The 24,607-nt window shown below is 39.3% G+C and overlaps 1 protein-coding gene across 8 annotated transcripts in view; it reads right to left on the bottom strand.

Annotated features, from left to right (window-relative positions):
• map7d1a (MAP7 domain containing 1a) overlaps window positions 1–21,952 on the bottom strand; it is a 31,443-nt gene extending 9,491 nt beyond the window's left edge. For 3 of the 8 annotated variants that reach the window (XM_055013893.1, XM_055013894.1, XM_055013896.1), the window contains exons 1-4: window positions 21,560–21,951; window positions 7,135–7,329; window positions 3,675–3,743; window positions 2,945–2,965 (exon numbers count right to left, since the gene is read on the bottom strand). In XM_055013893.1, coding sequence (XP_054869868.1) covers window positions 2,945–2,965; window positions 3,675–3,743; window positions 7,135–7,329; window positions 21,560–21,629 — 355 coding nt within the window. In that variant the 5' untranslated portion in view covers window positions 21,630–21,951. Of the gene's footprint in view, window positions 1–2,944; window positions 2,966–3,674; window positions 3,744–7,134; window positions 7,330–21,559 lie in introns of all 8 variants that reach the window. The other 5 variants (XM_055013898.1, XM_055013895.1, XM_055013897.1 and 2 more) reach the window with 3 other exon arrangements.
• Window positions 21,953–24,607: the final 2,655 nt, after the last annotated feature.

The following is a 24,607-nucleotide window of genomic DNA, read 5'->3' as shown; positions in this document are numbered from 1 at the left end:
GAGCAGAAGACAGTCAGGACAGAAATATTTTGCCAAATGAGCACTGGAAAAAATAGTCCTGTCTCTGTTCCCTCTATCAAAATACTGAAGGTATGTTTGTCCTCTTTGAGAGGTTTATTCGTTTTGATTCAACCTTGTGTGATATATGTATCCGAATGCCACAATTTGCGATAGCATAACTTGATAGTTTGGAGGTTTACAAAAAATCGAGTTGAAGCTTCAAGTAAATATCCCAGAAGTCAAGCCGCTATGATGTTTACTTCACATATAAAAAAAATATATATATATTGCTCTTTCCTTCAATCCCCTCTTGAGTTTGGAAAAATAAATTCAACTACTTGATTTTTCCACAGAATACTGCATAATGCCAAGTCAGATGGACACCGTACTTCTGAGGTGACATTTTTATGTCACACTAATCGCATCAAGCTTGCATATCAGCTTCAATACACCACACACTTTCATATGGAAATCGTCTCTTTGTCCCTGAGCCATTGAAAGAGGGCGTAAAGAAGCCTTTTGCAGCTGCCTCTCTGTGTACACAACTCACCATATGTCTTTAAACTACAAAGTAAAACCTCCATGAAGAATCAGCCTCTGCAAGGAGGCAGAGCTTAGCTGTCTAAAGGACTTGATGCAATAAAATCAACTGGTTGTGGATTTCAAATTACGGTGATGGATAATTGCAGAGATGCTGAGGGCTAGAGGGGTTAAAATTTATGGGGAGGCACACAGTTTGGCTTCTCTCTATGAATGGAACCAAAAGCTTAGTTATATGAAGGCACTGCTTGCCAGCACCTTGCAGCAAAGAAGTGAACTGCTGCAGTGCGTATCTCAGCTCACTGGGGCTTGATGGCCTCGATTTCAGAGATGCCTCAGCTCTACCTCTCAGCTTTAGGGGATGGTGCTCTAATAAAATACAGTGGAAAGAGCTTCATAATTCACCTACTGAACTGCAATGAGAACAGAGGGGGGAGTAGAAAACCACACCAACCTACTACAAATACAGGGCTTGCCCAGATCATTTACAGTTTTTCATATACATTTCCTTCATCCTCACAAAAGGAATGGTTAAGTCATGTATTTATTGTAACAAAACTGTGCCCACTCTTTCCAAGCAAATAAAAATCTGTCACAGTGTGTGACACTCGCTGAGTGAATCTTTGAATTTGACTCATTCAGCATCAACGTGTAATAATGGTTTTCCACAACATAGGTGGTGTTTGCAAGAGGAAATTATCTAAACATTGGCTGAGGTTTCCATAGTTACATTATACTATAAGTTAGTTTAATGGCTTTCAGCTTATGAAGTACACATTTCTTTGAGTCCCATCTATAACTACTCATCTATTTCAGAGCTGTAAATGATGTCCAAATCTGAACGCAGCAGACATTGCTTGAAAATGCAATCCTCAACTCTGTCCTGACAGTGATGAGTGCTGACAAATAGCATCCAGACCTACAACAGTAAGGTCATTATATAGTCATTACCAAAGGGCTGTTCTAAACCTGGTACATGAAGTATTTATACCTTCCCACCAAAGATAGACAAGGCAGGAGAGTTGCTTCTGTGCGTTCCACATGTAACTGAAACAAAACAGATCTAAGGAGAGAGAAGTTAGAAATTTTCTACTTGTACCTCTGCTACTAGAAAATACTACTGGTGATGTAGTATGGCCAAGATCTCTCTTAAGCTGATATTGTAAACAGGAGCTCTGGCAAGATCTCATCTTTTATCCCAGTCTGACTGGGAGTATTAGATTAGACCCATACCATCTGGCCTGCCCCGGTGATCGCCCAATTAGACTGATCCACAGCATGAAGTGTGTCACACTCATCTTACTGCCTTTGAACACACAGTTGGATTAGACAAGAAGGCTCAAGCGAGTACAATCACAACTGGTTAAGAGGAAACCTGCATCACGTGAGGATGTACCTCAGATTTTGAAATTAATTGAGCTGTTTTTTCCCCCTGAAATGTTCAATGTTTAGAGAGTATTAAAAATCTCTGCAAGCTAGATAAATACATACATCACTGCTGCATCTAAAAAAGGGTACACTAATGTATACATTTTCACATTTAAGAAAGTTTTTGAGCTGATTGTTTGTCTGTTTGGCAACATAAACGTGATGTAATTTCACAGCCAAGATAAATCTGGCTTCAAGCATCTCAAAAGCCTTCAATTTCACCAGTAAGATGGTAATCACAGTGATTTTGCGGTTTGTGGCTGAAATGTGCTATCTTTAAATACGAAATCCAAACAGTTTTGTGGCGTCTGCAACTGGAACATGTGGATGAGTTCAAACTCAGGTCAGGTACATCTTTTTGCATGTGAGCTTTGAACCACTATAACCCATTAATCAACATAACATTCACACATAAATGAGAGTTAAGTGATTGGTCTGTGGCTACATGATTTTTGTGAAAGATGTACTGATGATGTTCAGAGTGTAAATAGGCTACAATTAGTTGAATTTGTCATGGTACAAAAAAAAAAGAACACAACCATGTTTAAAAAAAGAAAGATACCATGGGGGAAAAATGAATGAAACAGCTGTAGGGCTGGGCAATATGACCAAAACTCAACATTCTAGCTCTTATACATACAATATTTACATTGATAACAACCAAAAAGCTTACATTTTAGATAAGCCATCAATGACAAATTATCACTCATTATTTTTCCATTCTTCTTTGCTCTAAAGGAAGAAAAGTATGACGGAAAGATAAAGATAAAACATGAGAAAGTTTTGCTTTTTTTCTCCATTCTTTGTTTCTCCAAATTTCAGTATTGAGTTGTTTTTGGTGTATTGCCCAGCTCTAGTTAAAACTACATTATTAGGCAGAGACATTGAAATAAAACACAATGATTCAGAAGGGTCTTCACCACCACCACTACCACCACCACCACCACCACCACATAAACATAGGTGAGTGGCTTACCTTGTAACTTGTTGAGCTCTTCTGCAGGAGGAAAGGGTGAGAGAAAAGATAGAGGCAACTGTCAATCATGCAAAGCAGCGCACGACCAGTGTGTAGCCGGGTGATAATGTGGCAGCCGTGTGTTAAGCAAAAAATAAAGCATTACAAATGCAGTATCAATTGACACACTAAATAGGGGTGTGTCATTTGATCAAACTGCATCAGTATAAATTGGGATAAATTGTAGAGGATGCCTTGTCTGCTTTCATGACTCAGCACTGTTGCATGAACTAAATTTTAAGCCATCAGTAATATTCATCACCATCAACCTCAATTTTTGTCACTAGTTTCGCTCTTTTGTCAATTTGATGAATATCTGTGTTTGAATAAAATTGTATAGCAGTTCATTTCAGTCCATGGATGAGCTGAAGGCATGACCAAAAAAATAGAATAAGCAAATGTTTTGACAGTGCTCAAAACTGTTTCAGCATGCATGCAGAGTAAACGCTCACTTGTCTCTGGCAAAATGGTTCCTGGGCTTTTGCTGATTCTGGTCAGCTTTCAGCAGAAGCCCAAACTATCTCTTTTATCCTTTCCAAGTGTTTGTGCTTTATGTGCATGCCATCTGCAGCCTTGCGCCAACCCAGTAGCAAGAATGTGGCTAACAACAACAACCTCTTCCACCCCAACACCAGGGGGAGCTCTCTTCCTGTGTAAAGGGCTTGTCCTCCCACCCATTGTTTCCACTTACCAAGATATTTGGCCTTCTCCTCCCGGCGTTCTTTTGCAAGTTTTTGCCTTTCTTCTGACTTCATGACATCTGGGATGAGAATGAGGGCGGTCGAGGGAAAAGAAAGAGAGAGAACATGTTGTTGAAAGGTGTAAACTTATATCATGTTCAATCCATTAAATCATATTAGCTTTGAGACACACAGCATTTACTGTAAATAGGAACCTATAAAACAATTAAGAAAAGCTTTTGCAAATTTGCATCTGTTGCAAAACCAAGACACTGAGTAATTCAATATCTGCGATTCTTGAGATGTATTATGTACGTTCACATAAATACACTATTATGAATAAAAAGCTCTTACTAAAAAATTAGTTAAAGCTGCTCAAGCCGACCTGAGGTGCCATAATATCTTGAGGGAAACTTGCATTATGTAGATAATCCATAATCTAATCAATTTCTACAGTGCTACATCTCTACTATGGGATGAAAGACCATAGTATGTCTTATCATTATTCAGTAGTTCTAAATTAGCAGTTGCATTTTCAACCTCCCTCAGCTCAGAACTGTCTTGAGGCAACAGTGATGCACGTCGTCTGATAAACAGAAATATATGAGTAAATGTTTTTTTCCCCTGCTACCAAGTCATCATGGCAAAGGTGTTTAAGCTTTAAATGTCCCCACAAGGAAATGCATGCCACAAGACAATGACAGGAAACTGGCAACATCCACATTTCAACACTGATGCTGAACCTGGGGCTGGAGCTAGCGTGTTCTTCATTCTCTTAGTTGAAGAAAAACCTTAAGAACAAATGTTTGAAGAAGACTGCAGGGAAGCCGATCTCCTCACAATAAAAGCTGCAGCACGTGGCAGGCACACTAAATCTTCTATGCCATCTGGATGCGGGTGTATGTTTGACTCCGATATGTTATGACTAGAGGGGAAAACCTACATATACTGTATCCCTTCTCTCTTTGACATCTCTGACGTATCATCACACTTAACATTCCTTCCAAATACCTCAGAGGAAATACTTAGTTAAAGAAGCAGAAGGGAAGAGCAGTGCATGTCAACAGACTGTCATGCCATTTTCAGAACCGAACCTGCCTTCTTTCATTATAGGTGGTGCCACTTCCTGGGAAAAATTGTAATTCTACTGAGTCAAAAGCACACTGCCTTTATTTCAGCTCTAGTTGCAAAATATCTTTTGCATATTCTTTGGTAGATATAAAATTGTTCAGTTCATCGGGGAGTGGGTACAATTTATTGGCAACAGATATTCAATTAATCATTTTAGTCACTGTGTTCACAATATTTTTGTTCTTTGGACTGTTTAACAATACATTTAAAGACATCATTTTGGGCTCTGGTAACTGTCTGATTGGTAGGTTTTGCTTTTTAATGAAACTGTGACTAAACTAAACAGATACATCGAGTTAAGTAGTTATTTAACCAAATTGAGCAACAGTGAAAATTATGGAGAGTTTATTGCGGCCCTATGTGTAACACAAAAATTATTACAGAAGAAGAATTTATGCTTCATCAATAAGTAATAGCTTATTTCAACATGAAGTATTTCAATTGGATAATCAGAACTTTTGACTGTGTGCAGTGTATCGTTTCCTTTTCAGAAATCATGGGATGTTTTCCCTATTTAATTGTACATACACAGTATATTTTAGCATTCCACAATAAATAAGTTTACTTGATATCCATACTGATCAATATAGCTGTCATGTGGAATGACATACAGTATATATAGTACACTTTCAGAGGTAACCACATCAAATAACAGCCCCCACTGGGAAACACAGACAGAGACTGCAGTCTTGATCTTTCTTGAGCCTCTACACTACATCATCCCCCTCAATCTTCATAGACCAGATGTTCAAAAACAACCACAAAGAAACTCATCCTTCAGCAGCATCTAATAGGGGGAGGCGTGTATCATAAACACAACAATCTGCCATGCTGCCTCCCATAAGAACAACCCCTGACCCACTTTGATATTTATAGGATGATGGAAAAGCCATGTGCACGGTCTTGGTCAGTGTGATGTTCTGCTGTTTGCAGCTCACCACTGTGTTAATCACAACATCACATGCACAAAGCGTCAGTGACAAAAGCAGACTTGCCTAGAAAACACTGGTAGGTGCAGCGTCTGGCCTATAGACTGTGCACACATGCTCTTTACAAACTGTCACCTCTGTTATTTGTTGACTTCTAAATTAGGGTACAAAAGAAGTAGTGTTGGGTATACTGTGAAGAGTGATGTAGGAAATTCCAGTAGGGACTCTTGCGAGACTGAAAGGAATTCCACTGTGTTAACAATTTGGTATCAGCCCTGTAACTATTTATATTCAAATGGAGCTCAGCATAACAGCAGAAGAATTTCTCACACCACCTACACAAAATGGTTTTCTTTGACAAAAGAAAATCAGTACTGTCATGGGAAAAGTTAGAGATAAGACAAAAAATAAATAAGCAGCAGCCCCAACTTAACAACAACCCTCACATTTCATTTCACTAATTGTCGGGCCATAGAGGGCTGTTCATGTTTAATGTATCCCTCTGATTGGTGAAAACTCAATAAGTAATGAGTCTTGAAAAAACAGCTGAAAAGTAACTCGAAGGAAAAACAGGAAAGGGTTAGGCAATTTTGAAATCTGGAGTCTAAAGAGTCAACTACAGTTCTGTAAAATAGATAAGAAAATAAAATAGTTAAGTCTTGATAAAACTGATCTATCAAAGGCAGTGTGGTGGTGTTCAACCTGGCAGTATTGTTAGAGATTCGGGAGCAGTTTGAAAATGGTTTATCCTTGTCACCTCACGCTAAGGGAATAAAGACCATGACCACAGTGAATGGATTAATGGATAAAGAATAAAGAGGAGAGAGAAAAGAGGCTTACACTCTCAAAAACTCTCAAACATGCTCCTTAGAGTTAGCATGTGCTGTTCACCAGTAACTATAAGAAGTTCAAGTGGTGGTATTGTAGAAACAGCTTTGGTCAAACAAAATGCCTTCTTGGTATCACTTAGAGAAATTGGATTGTTATTCAGGTTGTCTCTGCTGATCTGTAATGAGGGACCAGTACATGGCTGCGATCATTATCAGTCATCCACTTGGAAACAAAACCCATTTATCCATATTTACAGAGATATTTTAACCAACCTAATTCTTCTAATGTGAAGCTGCAATACTCTCACATCTTCTGCTGCTTGTTCCAACACATAAGCACAAACTGCAGCCATAATATCGGATTTTGTTTCACGTCTGAAAGCATGCGGTCACTATTACTCCAATACTGCCTCAAGAGAGCTGACCTAACTAGAACAGAGTGCAGATGTAATTGCACCATTATCAGAATACTGCCTCAAGCCAGCCCAAATTCAGCTTCCATTATAAGTTTTAACTTATGCAAGTGAACTCTATTCAAGTAACATGGATACTTTGAATATAAAACTTTAGTTATTGTTTACCTCTTTTTGACCTGGGGGATGCCGGTGACCCAGGCGATCGAGGGATGACATCTGATTTTGTGGGGGTTGTCAGTCGTCGGTCTAAATCTTTCTTTACTGGAGACTCCATCCTCTGAGTCTTGTCGGTCTTCAAGGGGCTGCTTTCCCCTTCTGGGTCGGGCCTTGTAGGGTTTGTGTTGATAACTGAGCAAGGATCTGGTCAAAGAGAAAGACACAAAACAAAAGCGCGTGAATGAAGAGGTGAACGGCAAGACAAGTACAAAACTCAACCAGTTTATCTTCATTCCTTTTACTGCTGAGCCTATGAAGTAGTTTGGTGTTGGTGACGTAAACTTCCTAAAGTCAGAGGTGGAATCGATGACTACAAGCAGAAGACTGTCTCCTTTCAGAAATTGTTCATTTTATGGACTCAAATTTTAGCACCGTAACAAAGTAATGAAACAGAACACCACAGAAGAAACCATCTTAACTACTATTTTTCTTTACAATGTTTCTTTCAACTGTTGCGCAACATTATCTGCTGCAGAGATTACACCATTTGCTCAGAAACACAAGACAAAAGGTACACAGCCTCCATTCTGGAACTAATACCATTTCTACAGTGTGCTACTGATTTATCGACAGACTGGTCTGAGCAAAAGGCCCAAATCCCTGGCAGAAAAAAAACACAGTAATTGCTTTTTGGCATCCTGATGGTTCTATTGAGGTGAAATGAACTGCTTAGAAAAACAGAATCAGAGTGTTCGCCTACACTGAAGTAGTTAAATTTCTTTTTGATTAAAAACAACTCAATAGCCAGTTGAACTCAGCAGTCATCTGTACTTTCTGAGATTTTCAGAGTTTTTTGATAAAAGAAGAGCTGGGCTAGTCTGTTGGGACAGCGGCTTCACTCACAGCACCGTGACTCACATTTGGCAGGCTGCTTAACTTGAATCTCCTACTCAAACATTAGTTTGCTCAGGCTTTGACAGCCAAACAAAGACCCTCATGGGAGTGACACTTGGCTTTGTCCACTCAGCACTGTATCCCCGCGTTCCCCGTGGAACCATGTTGGGGCACAGTTTCTTCTGCATAGTCTCTGAAGGTAAACACTAGGGCAACATGCTGTAAATTATTTAGACCCTGGCTAAAAACAACACAGACAGTAGGGGGCTGTCACACGGAGACAGTAAGTGCACTGAAGATTTACCATACAAATGCTGTGCTATTCAACAGTTTGCAAAGAAAAGCACCAGTGTATAGCAAGGCCGATTCTGTGCAAATTGAAAGAGAACTTATTATAGGTCTCTATGAAGTGTACAATTGTACAGTGTGCTTGTACTGGCTGTAATTTTTTTTGTTAAACAAATGCCCCTGTGAGCAGAACTGTAATTACTATTAAACCTAAGGAGTATAAAGCTGGACAAAGGTCTGTATGGACAGCCAAATAAACATGTCAGCATCTCAATACTGCAACTACAGATGTTAAAAAGCATTCAGCAAGATATCAGGCCTCATGGCAAAGATTGTCTGAGCTCAGCTAGGCACATGGAAAGGCTATGTCATCAGTCTGGGAAATGGAGTCTGTGGCTGATGACCCTGAGTTGAACAAAGCCTGATGGGCAGTAAGAGTCTATGAAAGAGTTCAGCTGGCAGACAAGACGTTGTGTTTCCATTGTCAAAGCCTGCCACTATTAAATAAGCATTCCTCAGGCAGCAATGTGCTGTGACAGAGAGGGGCCATTGTTGTGGCCTCTGCATGGCAACGGGACAGTAGCCAAAACACTGCAATGACAGTGAGAAGGGAAAAGAAGCAAGGGGGGATCGTGGTGAAATGAATTGAAAATAGAAGATGAACACTAGAATCTATTCACTGAAACATTGTACCAAAATGCAGCTCAGTGTGAAAAAGGCTGAGAGCAGGAGCCAACTGTATATTTGGAAAAGAAATAATAACCCACAACAGCAAAAATTTAAAAAAAAAATTAAACGACGGCACCTGGCATTTGTGACTAACTTCATTTTAACCTGACTACATCCTGGAAAACAGACTGCTCTTCTCTTCATCTCCTCCTTTTATCTAAGGCAAGTTTAAGCATTTTCAGTTAGTACAATTACCAAGAAGTTTTCATATGTTTTAAGAATCAACCAAATCCCTGCAGCATTTCTGTAGATAAATGATACTACACAGAACCTCAGGTGTCACACACTTCTCAGGTAATGAATCATATAACCCTCGTCTAGGAATTTATCATCTAACACCATTTTTTTTAAAGATCCCTGAGGGCAGATATGACAACTAGGGTACCAAAGATGGTAGAAGCGAGTGCAACTCTGACAGATTAGTATTGTGTTGCCTCATATTTTGTGAGCACTTTCCCATACTCCTGGGAACTGGAGCCACAAAGAATTGACTGGCTGACAGGACCGTGTGTGACTGGTCAGGCAATTACAGTCATCTATACTGTCAATGGTGAAGAGAATGAGAGCATAGCATACTCTGGTATGTAGGTAGCACCGACAATGAATACCAATGAAACCTGAAGCTCTCTGGAGGAAAATGGGATGGGAGCTAAGGGAGAGGACTGCTGCTGTGTGGCAGGGGACTGAAACAAGGACTGATTGAAGCAGCGCTCTGACTACTCGGCTAACATATAACAGGGAGATGACTGAGAAAATATGTGAATCAAAGTTTCAGAATGTAAGATGAAGTTCAAACTATAACTGCAAGTCATACTTTATTTTCTTATCAGTTGTTCAGCATATTATATTTGCTTGTTTAATCATTTATGGTATATAAACTTTAACAACATATGCCAACAGATTGTAAAAATAATTGATGCATCATTTTAATCAAGCAATCAATAAGTCAACTGATGTTTTCATTGCCACCGACAATTGCAGTTCACTTTAAATTTTTACCCTGTGGAGATGTGACCAGTAGTAGTGCTATGGAGTGACACACATTCCTGCTACTGGGAGTACACTATTCCACTGGTCAACAAACATAAACAATGCACAATTCTCTTCTTACATATTTATATCTTTCTTTTCATATCATTTTGCAAATCTCCTCTGCGGAGGAAAATACATTAAAAACAAAGTGAGGCCTCAAGGACACACACAATAGATTGTAGACAGGAAGTCTGAATGCCAACATAACTTTGTTTACAAGAAACCTGCACAGGCCACCTTTGACATTAAAATAGCAAAGAAGTCTGCTAAGTTGTTTGTTGCTTAATCTATCTAATTTAAGGACTTTTGCCTGTCCTTGGGTGAAGCAGGAATACATGCAAGTGCATTTGGAAAACTGTCCATGTGTTGACCCCTTATAGCAAACAAGACTTGCACACAGTCATGCAGTGCTTTGATGATAATGCTTTAGTAATATTTGCACAGAGATGTACTGAATGAAACAAAATCTATGCCACTAATCTAACTCAGCAATGTGTGAACTTTGCATTCTGGCTGCTCTGAAACAATATGACCTGAACAAAACCAGTTAAATTATCCAGTTGTCAAACAACAGAATGTTCTCATTTGGTGTATTCCTGTGTGAAGTCATTGCAAAAACAGAAATACTAGCATAAATCTATCATATTTCAACAATATCAACAAAGACAGAACATCACAGGAGGCTGCTTGTATCACCTCAGTCACTACCTTCATGCCATATTTACACTCCAGCTTCCTGGAGGAACTGCATCCAGGAGAAGACTACAGCCAAAAGCCATTAGACCACCCGCTTGTGACATCACTTACATTATTCATATTCAGAAATCAATGCACATCAACCTCCTCTGAGATGCTTGAGTCTCCATCCAGCCTGAACATGGAAAAACACTTTGGTGGACCTTATTATTGGAAGACCAGTGAGAAAAACACACAGGACAAACATTTGGTCAGTATTTCACAAGCCTGAAAAATATCACACAGTGCGAAGGTTTAGTGTGCATCACTAGATTCTCTGCACAGGTCCTGAAAAGCTAGGTCACAGTCATTTTTTACTGGGGTCCTACAGGTTTATTTCTATTTCAATGCAAGATTGTTGTGTTTGTTATCTCTTTGTTTGCTGTTGCTTGTTGTATGCTTATGAAAAAATATATTAGGTTTAGGTGTGCATGTAATTAACTTACTGTTTTCTGAGGCTTTCTCTAACCATTAACTTTGGCTTATTAAGTCAGTGAATATTAAATGTTAGAGAAACTTTTCAATTAGAATTTTTTGTGCTTCAAGTTTTAAATAGAGGATGTGATAATCCAAAGCATCTTCTTAGCATCATCACTTGCTAATCTTGTAGTAGAAAGCATATCATTGCTTATAACAACTGAAAGCTGTGACGTCCGGGCATGTTTGCTTTGTTTTGCTCTCTTCCTGCATATCGAATGGGTATTTGACTACCAGGAGACCCTACAAAGTAGGTCAGAGGAGGTTCAGGAATCTGTGGCATGCTGTGTGTGATCACTGGTTGAACATCACACCGTCACCCTCCACCACAGCTCTGTTGGCCCCATCAGGTTTCCCAATGGGGCATCTCCAGCTGCAGGTGTCAAACAAAGCCTGAAGCACACAGTCAAACCCATTTGCATGCAAAGTGATACAATGGAATAAGATATCTGTAAAAGTCAGCAGAAATGCTAAAGGAACCCCTGCAGGAGTGGGTCTACACATGCATGCATGAGCACAGTGTGGGAGCAGAACGGCAGGTTGAGGATCAGCAGGCAGTTAGCACACACTCAGTGCCATCTCTCTGGTAGGGACATGTCAGTTTGGACAAGATATGTAGTATGTGTTACTTTGAGTGTTGAGTTGGAAAAATGTAGAATCATTTCTCATCAGCTCATTGCACGTTCACTCCTGGAGTATAATTACAAAAGAATTTTGTACTTTGCGGCTGGGCTGATGACATTGTGGGTAAGGGGCCAAGTTAAAACTGGGACAACTGGTAATACTGCTACACAAAACGTGATTTAGCAGAAATCCAATTTCACCGCATATTACTTTGTTAGAGCAGGTTTATAAATACCCACAGTGCAGAGTCTGTTTCTTCATATAGTGCCCCAGTGCTCCTTAATAGACCGAGATAATCGCCTCCAAAACCGCAGGGCACAAAAATCCTTCCAGTTTAATTATTTCCGTAACAACAGAGTATGAGTATTTTTGTGCAAACAATAAAAATATGATAATAAGAGCAGAGGTGAGAAAGGCTATGTCCTTGGAACCAGCACCTAGCATTAATGAGAGCTATTTTGTTTCACCATAAGCATATAGGCTTGAAGATCTGAGCACAACTTTATGACAACATACCACACAGCTTTTTTCTACCTGTCAATCAACCACACATAAGGAGTGTAAACCGGGGAGACAAAAAGCTTGTGTCCTCTGTTGCAAAGCAAAACACATGACTCACTGTATGGCAGACTCAGTAAACTATGACAGCACATTCTTATGACAGTGTTTGCTCATTTGCAGCTCAGGGAGGGATTCTTTCAGCTGAGAGGACCAGTAAAATGTACAAATGTGAAACTGAATTAATAGCAAGCTGACACTTTCCAGAGTGGACCTAATATGAGGCAGTGCTAAGCTTTAAAAATGACTGTTTACTTATGGTGATCAGTCTTAAAGAACATAATTTACAAGTGCTGTTCCTTCCAGAACATCCAGAGATCTGCACGTCTTGCAAAGATATACAGGCACACAGAGTAAAAATATAGGGCAAGACATGCAATATTTATGAAGTCGAGAGCTTCCCTCCTATGCACAATCCTGTTCTGCCAAGCAGATAAGAAAAGGTGTGACTGCACTGTCAGGCCACTGGTGAATTAACTAAACGCTTGTTGCAAATGTCAATTCTCCTAATCTTACCAAAAATACCTTGTAAAAAGGGAAATGCAGCACATTCACAGGGCAAATGTAAATGAGGCCAAAAAGAGGTGAGGAAACTGTACTGAGTCTCAGAGTCTAAAATCAAAAGACTGGGAAGGGAAAAGGGCAGCAACAAAAAAAAGAAAGAAAAGAAAAGAAGAACTCAGGGAAACCCACAGAGAATGGATCTGCATCTCATTTGGGATGGACCAGGGGGACTAATGAACTACCTCATTGCTCACATCCCATCGCCCCTTCACCCTGTTGTGTCCCTCCTGCACAGAATAGGGTGACGTAAGGGGGCAACGGGGCCCAGACACACAGGAAGCACAGTGTAAACAACAAGCACTGACTCCATGCAAAGACTAGGCCCTGTGTGTGTGTATTTAGAGACCAAAGTTTTTAGTGGATGTAATAACAACAGAAAACTCCTATTTTATACGGGAACTGAGGAAAATGCAATTAACCAGCGGTGGTCCCTTTTAACTAGGCCTGCAGTTAAAGATGATTTTTATCCCATTGTGTGTTGTCTTGACATTTCAAACCATTTGTATTTTGCACAAAAATAGTTTTTAATACATGAAAACAAAACATAAAATCTACGACAATATCTCCCAGAGTACCTGCTAACATTTTTGATTTTAAATTAACTGTTTTATTTTATTGTATTTTATGTACAGCGTCTTTGAGTTACTTGTAAAGCGCTTTATAAATAAAATGTTTTATTTATTTATTTATTTATTTATTTATTTGTTTGTTTGTTTGGGTGTTCAACAGTCCAAAACCTTAAGATCTTAAATTAACAATAAAATCAAAAAGAGAAAAGCAGGAAATTCGCACATTTGAGAGGCTGGACGAAAATAATTTGAGTCATTTTGATTAATAAAGTTCTTTGTTATAATTGATCTGGTGTCAATCTATGTTTAACTGCAGAATTATATATAAATAATTTGCACTCGTGACAAAACTGAGAAAGCAGAACCTGAAAGCGGGCTGTAAGTAATGACTATTGCTATTGATTAATCAATTACTTGGTTTACAAAGTCTATGAAAATATTTTTAAAATGTGCTTTGCAATTGTTCCTAATGATAGATTATCTAGGTGATCTTTAAATATCTTGTTTTGTTTGACCAACAGTCTACAACCCAAAGACTTTCAATTTAGTATCACATAAGACAAAAAAATATAGTAGAAATCACATTAGAAGCTGGAACTAGGGAATATATTGCATTTTCTTGCAAGATGGCAGCTTAAGACTAAATGACACTAAAAAGATGAGGTCACAAACATCAGATACAGACTATGACCCACTCATCTGGCTTTAGCTGATGTCTGCCTAATAAGAATGGTTGTGCATACCAACCGCCATGGCCGAAGACACTTCAAAAGACAGCATTCCTTTACTGCATGCCAATCGACCAGTGAATACTAATGTCTCGGTCAGTGACTGCAACAGCTTTCATCTCATCACCTGGCTTGGCCTAAGGACAATGCCAGGCATTTAGTTGCTGCTCTCCCCTGCGCCAGCGTATGTGCCAAAGCCACCGCGCTGATGAAAGGCTCCGCTTATCTGAACTAGCAGCAGCTCCCTCAGGACTCTGCATCTGCTGCTGCCACCAACATGCTCCAACATAAATGGATAAGTAAGCGAGACAGTCTGACCAGAGGTGGGAGAGAGTGTCATTCACTACCAAACTGAAGCCATTTTCAATGTCATCAGAGGACAAGGAGGGATTCCTGGGCTGCACAAGCTGCTCTCATAACTGGAAGCAGGATAGAGACGGCCAGTCAGCTTCTCATGACAAACTGCTTTATGTCCATTTTAGTGGTTGAGAAGTGGCTTCAGTGACTGTTTTTCCTTGTCCACAATCACACTCTGCACTAGGTTCGGTTAATCACATTTTCAATAGCTAGATGGTTTGTAATTTAGCTTGTTGTGACCTCAATTTAATGTAACATTAATATGATTGAGCCAAAAGTTGAAGCCATTGAATGAAAGAACAATAGTCAAGATTTTTAATAATGGTTGTAATGACTGACCACACGCTTAACTAAAAATAAATGTTTATATGACTAATAAAAAGCTTACATTGACAAGTTAAATTTTGATTAGAAATACAGTGTCATTTATGCAACCTTAAAGATTCTCTTTGTGGCAGCCTGATTTCTGTTTTTGAACATGACAACAAGCAGAGTTGGAAATATAAGCAATAAACTGGTGCAAATGAAGTTTGAAGAGGCCATTCTCACTCTTGATCCATCTCTGGAACCACTCAATAGGTAAAGGTAACAGAGCTGGTGACATTTTCATCAAGATAGCATCGTTGACTTTTTGAAATAGCTTTTGCTGTGTGTGCCTTTTTCAGAGGTAGTTCACAGAGCTGTCTGTCATTTTGTTTAAATATGGTTATTTTGGTAGACATTACCTAAAGCAAAAATCAGCCCAAGCAGTAATCATATGACCGTTTAACATACAATTATATCCAGCAGTTATGATTAACTGGATTTTTGTCACCACTCACCGCAGACAAAAAGACAGATTTTGTTTGCTGGCAACAGGGTCCACTCACGTTTTGTAATTACAGGTAGTTAAGAAGACGCAAGTTTCCAATCCCAATGTGTTAAAATACTTTCATCCACAAAAACAAGAACCTGCACAGATCTTTCACTGTTTCTAAATTGCTTTTTTTTTTAAACATGCAGACACAAAATTTTTAAGTGCAGTGAAAATGGGTCAAATGGTGTTTGAAGATGATATGTGGTCCACCTGCCAAGGAATGTGTTGGAAGACCAAGCTGTGTTTACACTATGTGAAGCGTGCCCTTTAGCTGAACAGGGACTGGTCTAATATTAGCAGACAGGTCTGGTGACTGAGCTTCCAGATGACCAGAGAGCCCAGAGCAATCGTGTCTGGGATATTTTCAGGCTTGATGGCACTGGTAGGAACAAGCAACACAATCCAAATCAAGACTTCCCTATATTTGTCCTTCCTCTTGTGTCTTAGGGAGAGGGGCGGTACAGCTGACTGATAATAATTTTAGGCTCTGGCACTGCAGCATCAGCCTTCGCAATGAATGTCATAGTCACAACTCCAAGACAGAAAGGGGTTAGGAAAAGCAGATGACTTCCACAAAGCACATGTGTATATTGCATGGGCCTCTCGTGCTTTGAAAATGAGAGGGTTCATAGCAAGAACAGTATGTTTCATTGGCATTCAGTGACTTTCTTACTACCCAGCTGCTGTAGCTCCACAACATGAAGACATATGCCTGGATTCTTTTAAGCTTTTGTCATGTTCTCTCAAACAGCATTGTGTCAGGACTATTAATTGCCTTAGTGTATTGCATGAGCAAAATAAAACTGCCTTGTCATTCCTTGGTCCAATAAGGAAAATAACCTATACACTGTTGTCTGTCTGATTACATTATGCTCTGATGCAATGATCAAATTCTTACTGGATAAATAGTAAATGCTCTCTGTTACCTATCGTTATAATTAAAGGAAAAAATTTCCATTTAAGGACATACACTGATTTGCTTGCTTTCCGAGAGCTTATGTTAAATTAGCTTAGCATAAAAACAGAAACATGAGGTAAAGCTCACTAACGTATTTTAGCTGTTTGATTTGTACAAAAACTCTCAAACACTCTAAAGCAGTTTGATCAAACTATGGAGAAGGTTAAAAGTTCTCTTGCCTTAGATCATTTTTGGGAAGCTACAACTTCTATCACACCTACTAATCACCAAATACTTATGAGCTCTGAAAGTCCTGCAGATCAAGTAATCACAGGTGGTCCTTGACAGACCATATCTCTCTTAGTGATCAACTGTATTACATATCAAAGGGTCTTGTTTTAAGTGAAAGACCAAAGGAGCTGAAGAGGTGAAGACAGGTTATACATCATAAAGCCAGTATTATGAAGCATTCTCCAGAAGCCAGGTGTGTTCTTGGGGTGAAATGTGAAGTTGAAAGTATCTCATTTTGGAGACACATCTGTTAAAGCTGCAGCCCCCAGTCATTATGCTACTAACAACACATGTAATTGGAGTATTGAAAGTCACCATCTGACAGTGGCAATGAAAACATGAGCTTGTATCAATTAATTGCCATGTGTCAGCATTTCACTAACACTAGTCACAAGATATGGACTATTGGACCACAATTTGCATTTAATTGCACACCAACGGTCCTTTTGGTTTTTGAGATACCATGGTATTTTTAAGGGTTAGAGGTGGCTCAAGGTTAGGCCAGTTTAACTCTTATCCTAGCTTCATTAATGTTTTTGTAGTAAACACTGCATTTGTACCATTTTTCTTATAACTGTGAGGTTCAAAATGTACAGGTTCAGAAGCTCACTAGAGTTGTGGCAGTCAAGGAGAAATCAAAGGCCTTGCAAAAACAAACATGAACTGTGCATGTATCGATGTGTTGCTTTGAGCGGCTATTTCATGGTAGAATGCTGCAGAGGCTAAGTGTTTGTGCTGGTTAATGGAAAAAGGATTCCACATTATTTGCCTTTCCAGAGTACTGGCTTAGAGATCCACCTCTGTTCGCTTATCAGAGATCAGTGTCAGTGTGATTTACACCATCTGTACGCTACAGAACAGACCAGCACTGATGTGATGCCTTCTCTATGTGGGGATGGGAACTCTAAGAAAAGCAGTTCAATCAGCATTTTTTCCCATTTTTCACAGTACCAAATGTTTCATCTTCCTATGTAGATCTCTGTATTTCTTTACTACTACTTCACCTCATCATTTCTTAGAATTTCTTACTTTTTAAATCTTTTTAGACCCTGCCAGGAAAAGACACAAACATGTACATACAAAAACATTTAAATAGGAAGTTAATACACTAAGAGTCACATTTTTGGTTTTGTATTCCAAAATATTTGATTTGAATTTCAAGGGACCAGCAAAATTTCTAATTTAATGATATGATTTATAGAGGGTAAACCGCATAAGAGTTGCCACTCTATGTCTGCCATGCTGCACCACTTAAAATGGGGCAACTATGTCCATAAAAATAATAGGATCCTGGCAATATGAACATGATCAATCGCACTGAAAGACGTAACTTGGTACCTTAACTCCAGCCACTGGGTAACTCTAAATCTAGTGTGACTGAGTACAGGGGAGCCAAAACAACTCCAAATGTGTCACCGCCTACAAACTTCACTGTAGCTTCAAGAGCAGACCTCAGTGCCACAGTGCTGGCATGACTTCAGTCAGTTCTTTGTGACTCACGTGTGTCTGATCTTTTCCCCTCTTTCTCCAAACTTCATACAGGACTGAGTGCCAGTGTAAAATGTGCTGAATGTGGGCTTTGAACATATCTGAACATGTGGGAACTGGGAGGACTCCAGTCTCAACAAAATGAGACTGCAGTCTTCTAAAGCTACTTTAGAAGACTGCAGTCTCATTTTGTCTGTCAATTAATCCGCAGCCCAAAAGAAAAATTCTATCTAGTCAGCAAGTGTGGTTAAGTACAATAATTCTCAGTTTGCCATTTTAATCCTTTCAGTCACGCATGCAGTTTGTTATTTCTTCTTAAAACGGTGACTGAGATTAAAATGTTGGGAACAAGCAATCTGACTGACAACATAATCTGTGACTGCCGACACATATGCTGAATTAAATGGATTAAGCGGGGAGAAACCCACTCAGAGTTTGGTCCTCTTTGTGTGCAACACCCAGAAATAATAAAAGAGATTAAAGGAACAGCAGGATAAATGTAATATTGTGCAACTGTCTTCTCCCTCTGATAAGTAAATATTCAGATTTCTAATTTCCTGGCATAAATTTCCCTGCTTTAAAGTTTTTAAGCCAACAGGAAAGAAAATTTTACCAGCATGCTTTACATAGGCAAAAGCCTGCTATTTGACCTATAAATTAAAATTCCTACCTATGCAATCGTAAAGTATCGTGCAACATTACTACAGTCCCAAAATTACATAGAAGTAAATTACTTTGTATGCAAATGTTTCATTGTATTTTCTATTTGCCTACATGGCACAGCATGTGGATGTTAGTATATTATTATCCATACATTTCAAATAAGTGGTTTCACATATGGCTAACATATCACCTGCAAAAACATGAAAACTTAACACACACTTCCCCACCACACTGCTCACAATTAATCCTGCTCAAATCGACAACTCCCCTCTGTTGTTATTAAAATCCATTGTTAGGCAATGAAACTAGGAGGGCCCATGGGAGCCTGCTAATTTACCAAGACACTAATAGCAGCTCCAAAAATGGGACACTGTCACACTTTGTGCTGATTACATAACAACTCCTGTGGCTGAAAATGCATAGCTGACTGATCCTGTTCACTTGCAGGCTTGGCAGCAAAAGCTGGTGGATTCTCCCTTATTACACAGTAGAGAAGGACTACACTATGATCCAGCTGCCTGTTAGTCTGCTGAGGCTCTTTATTCTTCATTGTGACTGTGGTGATGTGGTCTGCCTTTTTTTTGTGCTTAAAACAAAGTTTGCATAATGGCTCATTAACAATTTAAAGCATCACCTCATTATCTTCCACACTTTTGGTGTCGCTAGTAAGAATTTATGTGATATGAGCAGTGGAATCCCTATGAGATGCCAGTGAATGTGACAGAAATTGTAAACCTTAAGGGAAAATACAAAGTCCCTTTTCTTCTTAGCTGGTCACAGCTTTGTTATTCAGGTATGGAGATTAAAGAAGACAACCAGACAGATCTGACGGTCAAAAGACTGGTGGAACGAAGAGCTCAGGAGGAAGAAAGCCTGCAGAATGAAAAGAAGGATTAGCAGATCTCCAAAAGTCCTCACAGCAAATTTCACAAAGCTGGATGAAGCTTTCAACAGCTCCCAAGGGCTATCTTCAAACAAGACAGATAAAGCTTCCTTTCGTGAAGGTACTTCAACCAAAGAAGGAGAATTTTCCAACAGTCCAGAGGCTTTCAGGTGTTGTTTAAAAATCTTACTCACAAGGGTCGTCTTTCTTCATGAGCAATTCATATTTCTAGAGTTGAGAAGGTACAAAATAGTGTATTTTATCACAGATTGTAAGTAATTAGTGTACTCCTTCCTCCCTTTCATTAGAACACTCTTTGTCTTGGTATAAAAATATTAAATGGTTCTCAAGAGCAACATTACGTGTTTAAGTGATACTTCATAAGTTATCCTTTTATTGATTAACTTGTGCAGATATCAAACGACATGACCCCACAGTAAAATCAAGTTTGAGTCAAATGCTGCACTTTGTGCTTCTGTTTTCACCAGGATTGTTAAAGTTCGGATCATAGCTGGAAAAACAACTTTTGATCCTTTCAATACACACAGGAAGCCAAACAATCTGGCTGACACACACATCGCATGAAACATGAGAGACGCCTGATGTCAGTCCTTTTGCTGTGTCTTCAAGCACATATGATGACTGCCATTACACTACTCAAACGATTTTGAAGACACTCCAAGTTACTGGTCAAGATTCCCACAATCAGGGTGGAGCATGTCTCTCCTCCTGCTTGATGCATAGCCAAAGCAATCTGACCTCCCTGCATGAAGCTGCCTGTCAGCAGGAAGGAAGTTTTTTGTTGTCACAAGGAGGAGGTCGCATTGTGTGTCCCCTTCCATTTCCAGAAACAGGCAGCGTGTCAATACACAACACTTTGGCATGGAGATTCAAACATTAGGCCTAAGAGGGGTGCCTTGCAAAAACGGTTTCACACAGATAGACATCCCACACGGGTCATCAAGCTGAGACGTGTTTGGACTGAATGCTAAGACTTGACATTGGCCTTGAACTGTATGATCATGGGATCACATAGTTTGTAATTGCACATATAAATCTGTAACTAAGCCGGATCTGGCCAGAGTGTGATGTGAACTCTTTATCCTGCACTTTGGCCCTGCGCTGATCTCATTAAAATTTTCTAGATTTCAGTAGTTTGTTGATGCATCTCTGCACCAGCAGACAAACAGTGTGACTGCACCTGTGCATCAACTATTCAGTGCATTTGGACAAACATCCTCTCAGCAAAGAGGACAGAGCAATGGATGCCAGACCGCCTGTGACTGCATCATAGTAGTGAGCTAAACATAACATAAGGAGGGGGATGGGATGGGACTAGTGAGATTACCTCATCTAGCGCAAATTGTGTTATTATAACCCTCATGGATGAGCTCTCTGCGAAGAAAAAAATGGCAACACAGCAATCAGTTGATGACCATACCGGCGTATTGTTGTTTTTTTTTTTTTTTTTTTTTATCATCAAAGATTGTGCAAAGTCAGAGACTGAGGACCGGAGACCGAGGTGTAAAGCTTGTCTACAAAAAACAAGGTTGTGTTAGCTTTCCGAATTATGGACTGTCTGTACCCGCACATCCTAACGGATCTGTATTTACAATTAATCACAAAATTATTTCCGACCACACTGTTTATCCTTTCACATGAATGCAAACACTGTTTCTGACTGGCTAACTGTGTTGCGTTTCAAATCATTTCGATCCAACGTGACCAAGGACATGAATGACGAAGCGCTAGTGCCAAATTTCAAACAAGACAAAACCATATCCACCAGCTAAGACTTACATGTTGCTTCTGGCAGAGTATTTTCCTCCATTCCGGCGGCAATGCCCTCGCTTTCTGTTCTTTTGTTCATTCAAACATACGAGTTTCAGCTCTCCCTCCCAGCAGCGCTCTCATTCCTTAGGCAGAATGGGGGAAAACTTGGTCGAGTCACTCCTGAACGGACGAGGACAGGAAATCCTCCGGTGAGCGTCCAGATACGTTCCGAAAAGGACAAAATAAATAAATAAAGCTAGACCGTTGCCAGTTGCAGCTTGTTGGCTGAGGCACCGGTAGCTGCTCCTGTGAGAAGTTAGATAAAAAGGTGTCCGAGGGAATTTGGGAGAGAGAAAACCGAGAGAGGAGGAGGGAGTGAAGTTTCTTACTCTCCGACTCACCACAGCTGATGCTCTGCTCGTGCGGAGGATCCCACACTGGCCTCCGGTTTGGACTGTACCATTACTAATATAGGGTGTGGCTGCTACTTATGGCCTCGTTTGTTTAAAAAAAAAAAAAAAGTTGACGTAACCTTATGGAGAACTCATACAGGTATAATAGGTTCCACTGTGTCTATTTAATAATCTTAAGGTAAACTTAAGAAAGTTTTTTTTAATTATGCAAAAGAAAACTATCGTCCCCCGGCGTTCTAATTGGTTCTTTCCCACACGCACACAAAAAACTACAGGACATGCAGACTGATCACAGTTCACATTCAATAAAAAACCTTTGCCGCAGAAAATGTGCTGTTGATTAGCATGTGTGGTATATTGTCAGCAATGCTGTTGCCATTCACTAGTTGGTTGAAACACGTTTTACCCTCTAAAACACCACTTAAAATGTACAGTTATATTCAAATAACATAGGATAACTGTAGTCTACATTATAAGATTTCTCATATTTTGTTGTGAAGGTTAAGAAAAAAGAAGTCATTTGCTTTGCAGAATTCATACATATGCATTGCTCATATTTCAAACTAGACAAGTACCTGCTTTATCCCTGCTCTGCCATATATAACTTAGTAAATACAGAACCAAACATTATTAGGTACAAGTTTGGGATGAAAATAGCACTAAAAAGGAAAAGAAGATCTAGTCCACACACTAAATATTGCAAACTCCCTAAAATCTTGAGGCTTTGTTTTGACCCTAAAAGTCTTTGTCTGGCAAGACAGGTTATGGGGTTTTGTATCAAATAATTTAGGGTATTTACAGTATTTCGTACACAGAGTACGTCTGCTCATTCTGAAATCTTTGGGGACGGCTTAACAAAGATTCTGTTGAGTCATTAAAAAATATATATTTTCTGCATCTACAATACTATACAATGGTACAATAGAAAAAGAAATTGAAGCAATTTCTTACATGAATGTTTGTGATTTTGAATCTATACCAACATATTGGTTTAAACTTTCGTTATGTTCTTTGTGGCTACAACTTGTAGCTGCAAATATATTTAATAATATGCTAAATTAAACAGGTTGTACAGGCAAGTAATTTAGCGTTTTATTTTAAGTATAGAGAACACTAGATTGTCCTGTCAGCCTGGTTTTTGTTTAGACAATGCATGTGTTTAACAGGTTACTCCACCCAACAGTCATAGGTTCAGATGTTTCAAAACAAGTATCTCAAAATGGATCTTCATTACGTAACAGTGTGTAGGACTCCAGCTTGTCTTCTCATCTACCACCTGTGGCTCTCTCGTAGCATCTGCCGAGGCGGGGGCTGGCCCAGGGCCTGATCGGCACACTTGAGAGGGGACACCCTGTCAAAAGGACCCTAGTGGGGCTCTTTTGTGCAGCTGTTGAGTTGTGTTCACCCAAACCCCCAAGAGCCACCTGTCATTGCAACTGGAAAGTGGGGGATGCTGAAGGAAGCGGGGGTTGGGTGTGCTGTGGGGAGGTGTTCCTGGTTGCTTAAAGCCAAAAAAAAGTGACAATGTCTTAAAGGCTATACATAATTGTAATCACATTACCCCTGACTGTCCTTGATAATTTCACATCATGATGAAAAGAAACTGTTTTGTCAGAGATCACTGTTCTCCTAAAGTCATCAAATTCTGTTCAGGAACCATCTGTAACGGAATCAAAGATAAGAGTGGTATTCAATTCGCAGACGAAAGGAGCAATCAAGAATTAAGTTTCCACTTCTTTCAAGTCAAGTAAATAAGAGCAGGAAACGTCTTTCTTTCTTTTTAATGGAAGATCAATAGCTACACACTGTCGATACAACTTCAGAGAATGCAAAATCCATTTATTTATAGAAAATAGAAGCTGTATCGCTGTCTTACATCACTTTTGCCTAGAACTACTGGTGTCAAATGATACCTTTTATAGCTTCTCATTACAGAACTTTGGTACTGTAAATATTACGGATAAATGAACAAAATTCTTCCCAATCATGAAAATTAAGTATACTTTTCAAGTGCTTTGCAGATACACATTTTTAGATCTTTTGTGTTCCCTCTGCAGCCAGCCTATTGGCACTCACCAATCCTTTCATCCTTTCATTCTTATTTCAATACCAAGCTCTTGAGCCAACATGTCTGCACTCAAACACCTGTGCACACAATAAATATGTTCTTGCGATCAAGCATTCTGAATCAAAAGTAGACCTATATGCCATGTTAATGTGAGTGAGTTTGTAATCTATTTTTGATGATGTAATTAATCTGGGCAGAGTGCTAAACTTTGTTGAGAAATTAGAGGAATTAATTACCTCAAAATAATAATTTAAAAAGCAGCACATTTATAGACTGGAATATTCATTTTGAAGGAAATTTGCTCAGATGGTTTATTCATATTACTTCTGGGCAGTCATATAGTTTCAATATAGTTACAACAACTTAATTTAAATAACTTTTATCATCTCAAAAAGGTCAAACATATCCTATTTAGGAACATGTGATAGTGTCATAAAGGTTACATTATAACTCAAGCCTGCACACTCGACAGAATATAGACCTGGTGCATGAGCCAGCAGTCTGATAGGAAAATTAAAGGGCTGGTGATAAAGCATACCTCACTGTCAGGAGTTATGTGTCCATTTATCACACATCAGTGTACTTCACTGTGCT

The sequence above is a fragment of the Amphiprion ocellaris genome, chromosome 9 (genome assembly GCF_022539595.1).
Source record: "Amphiprion ocellaris isolate individual 3 ecotype Okinawa chromosome 9, ASM2253959v1, whole genome shotgun sequence".
Taxonomy (NCBI): Eukaryota; Metazoa; Chordata; class Actinopteri; family Pomacentridae; genus Amphiprion; species Amphiprion ocellaris.
Note: the sequence above shows the minus strand (reverse complement) of the source record. Positions and strands in the feature narration are given on the sequence as shown.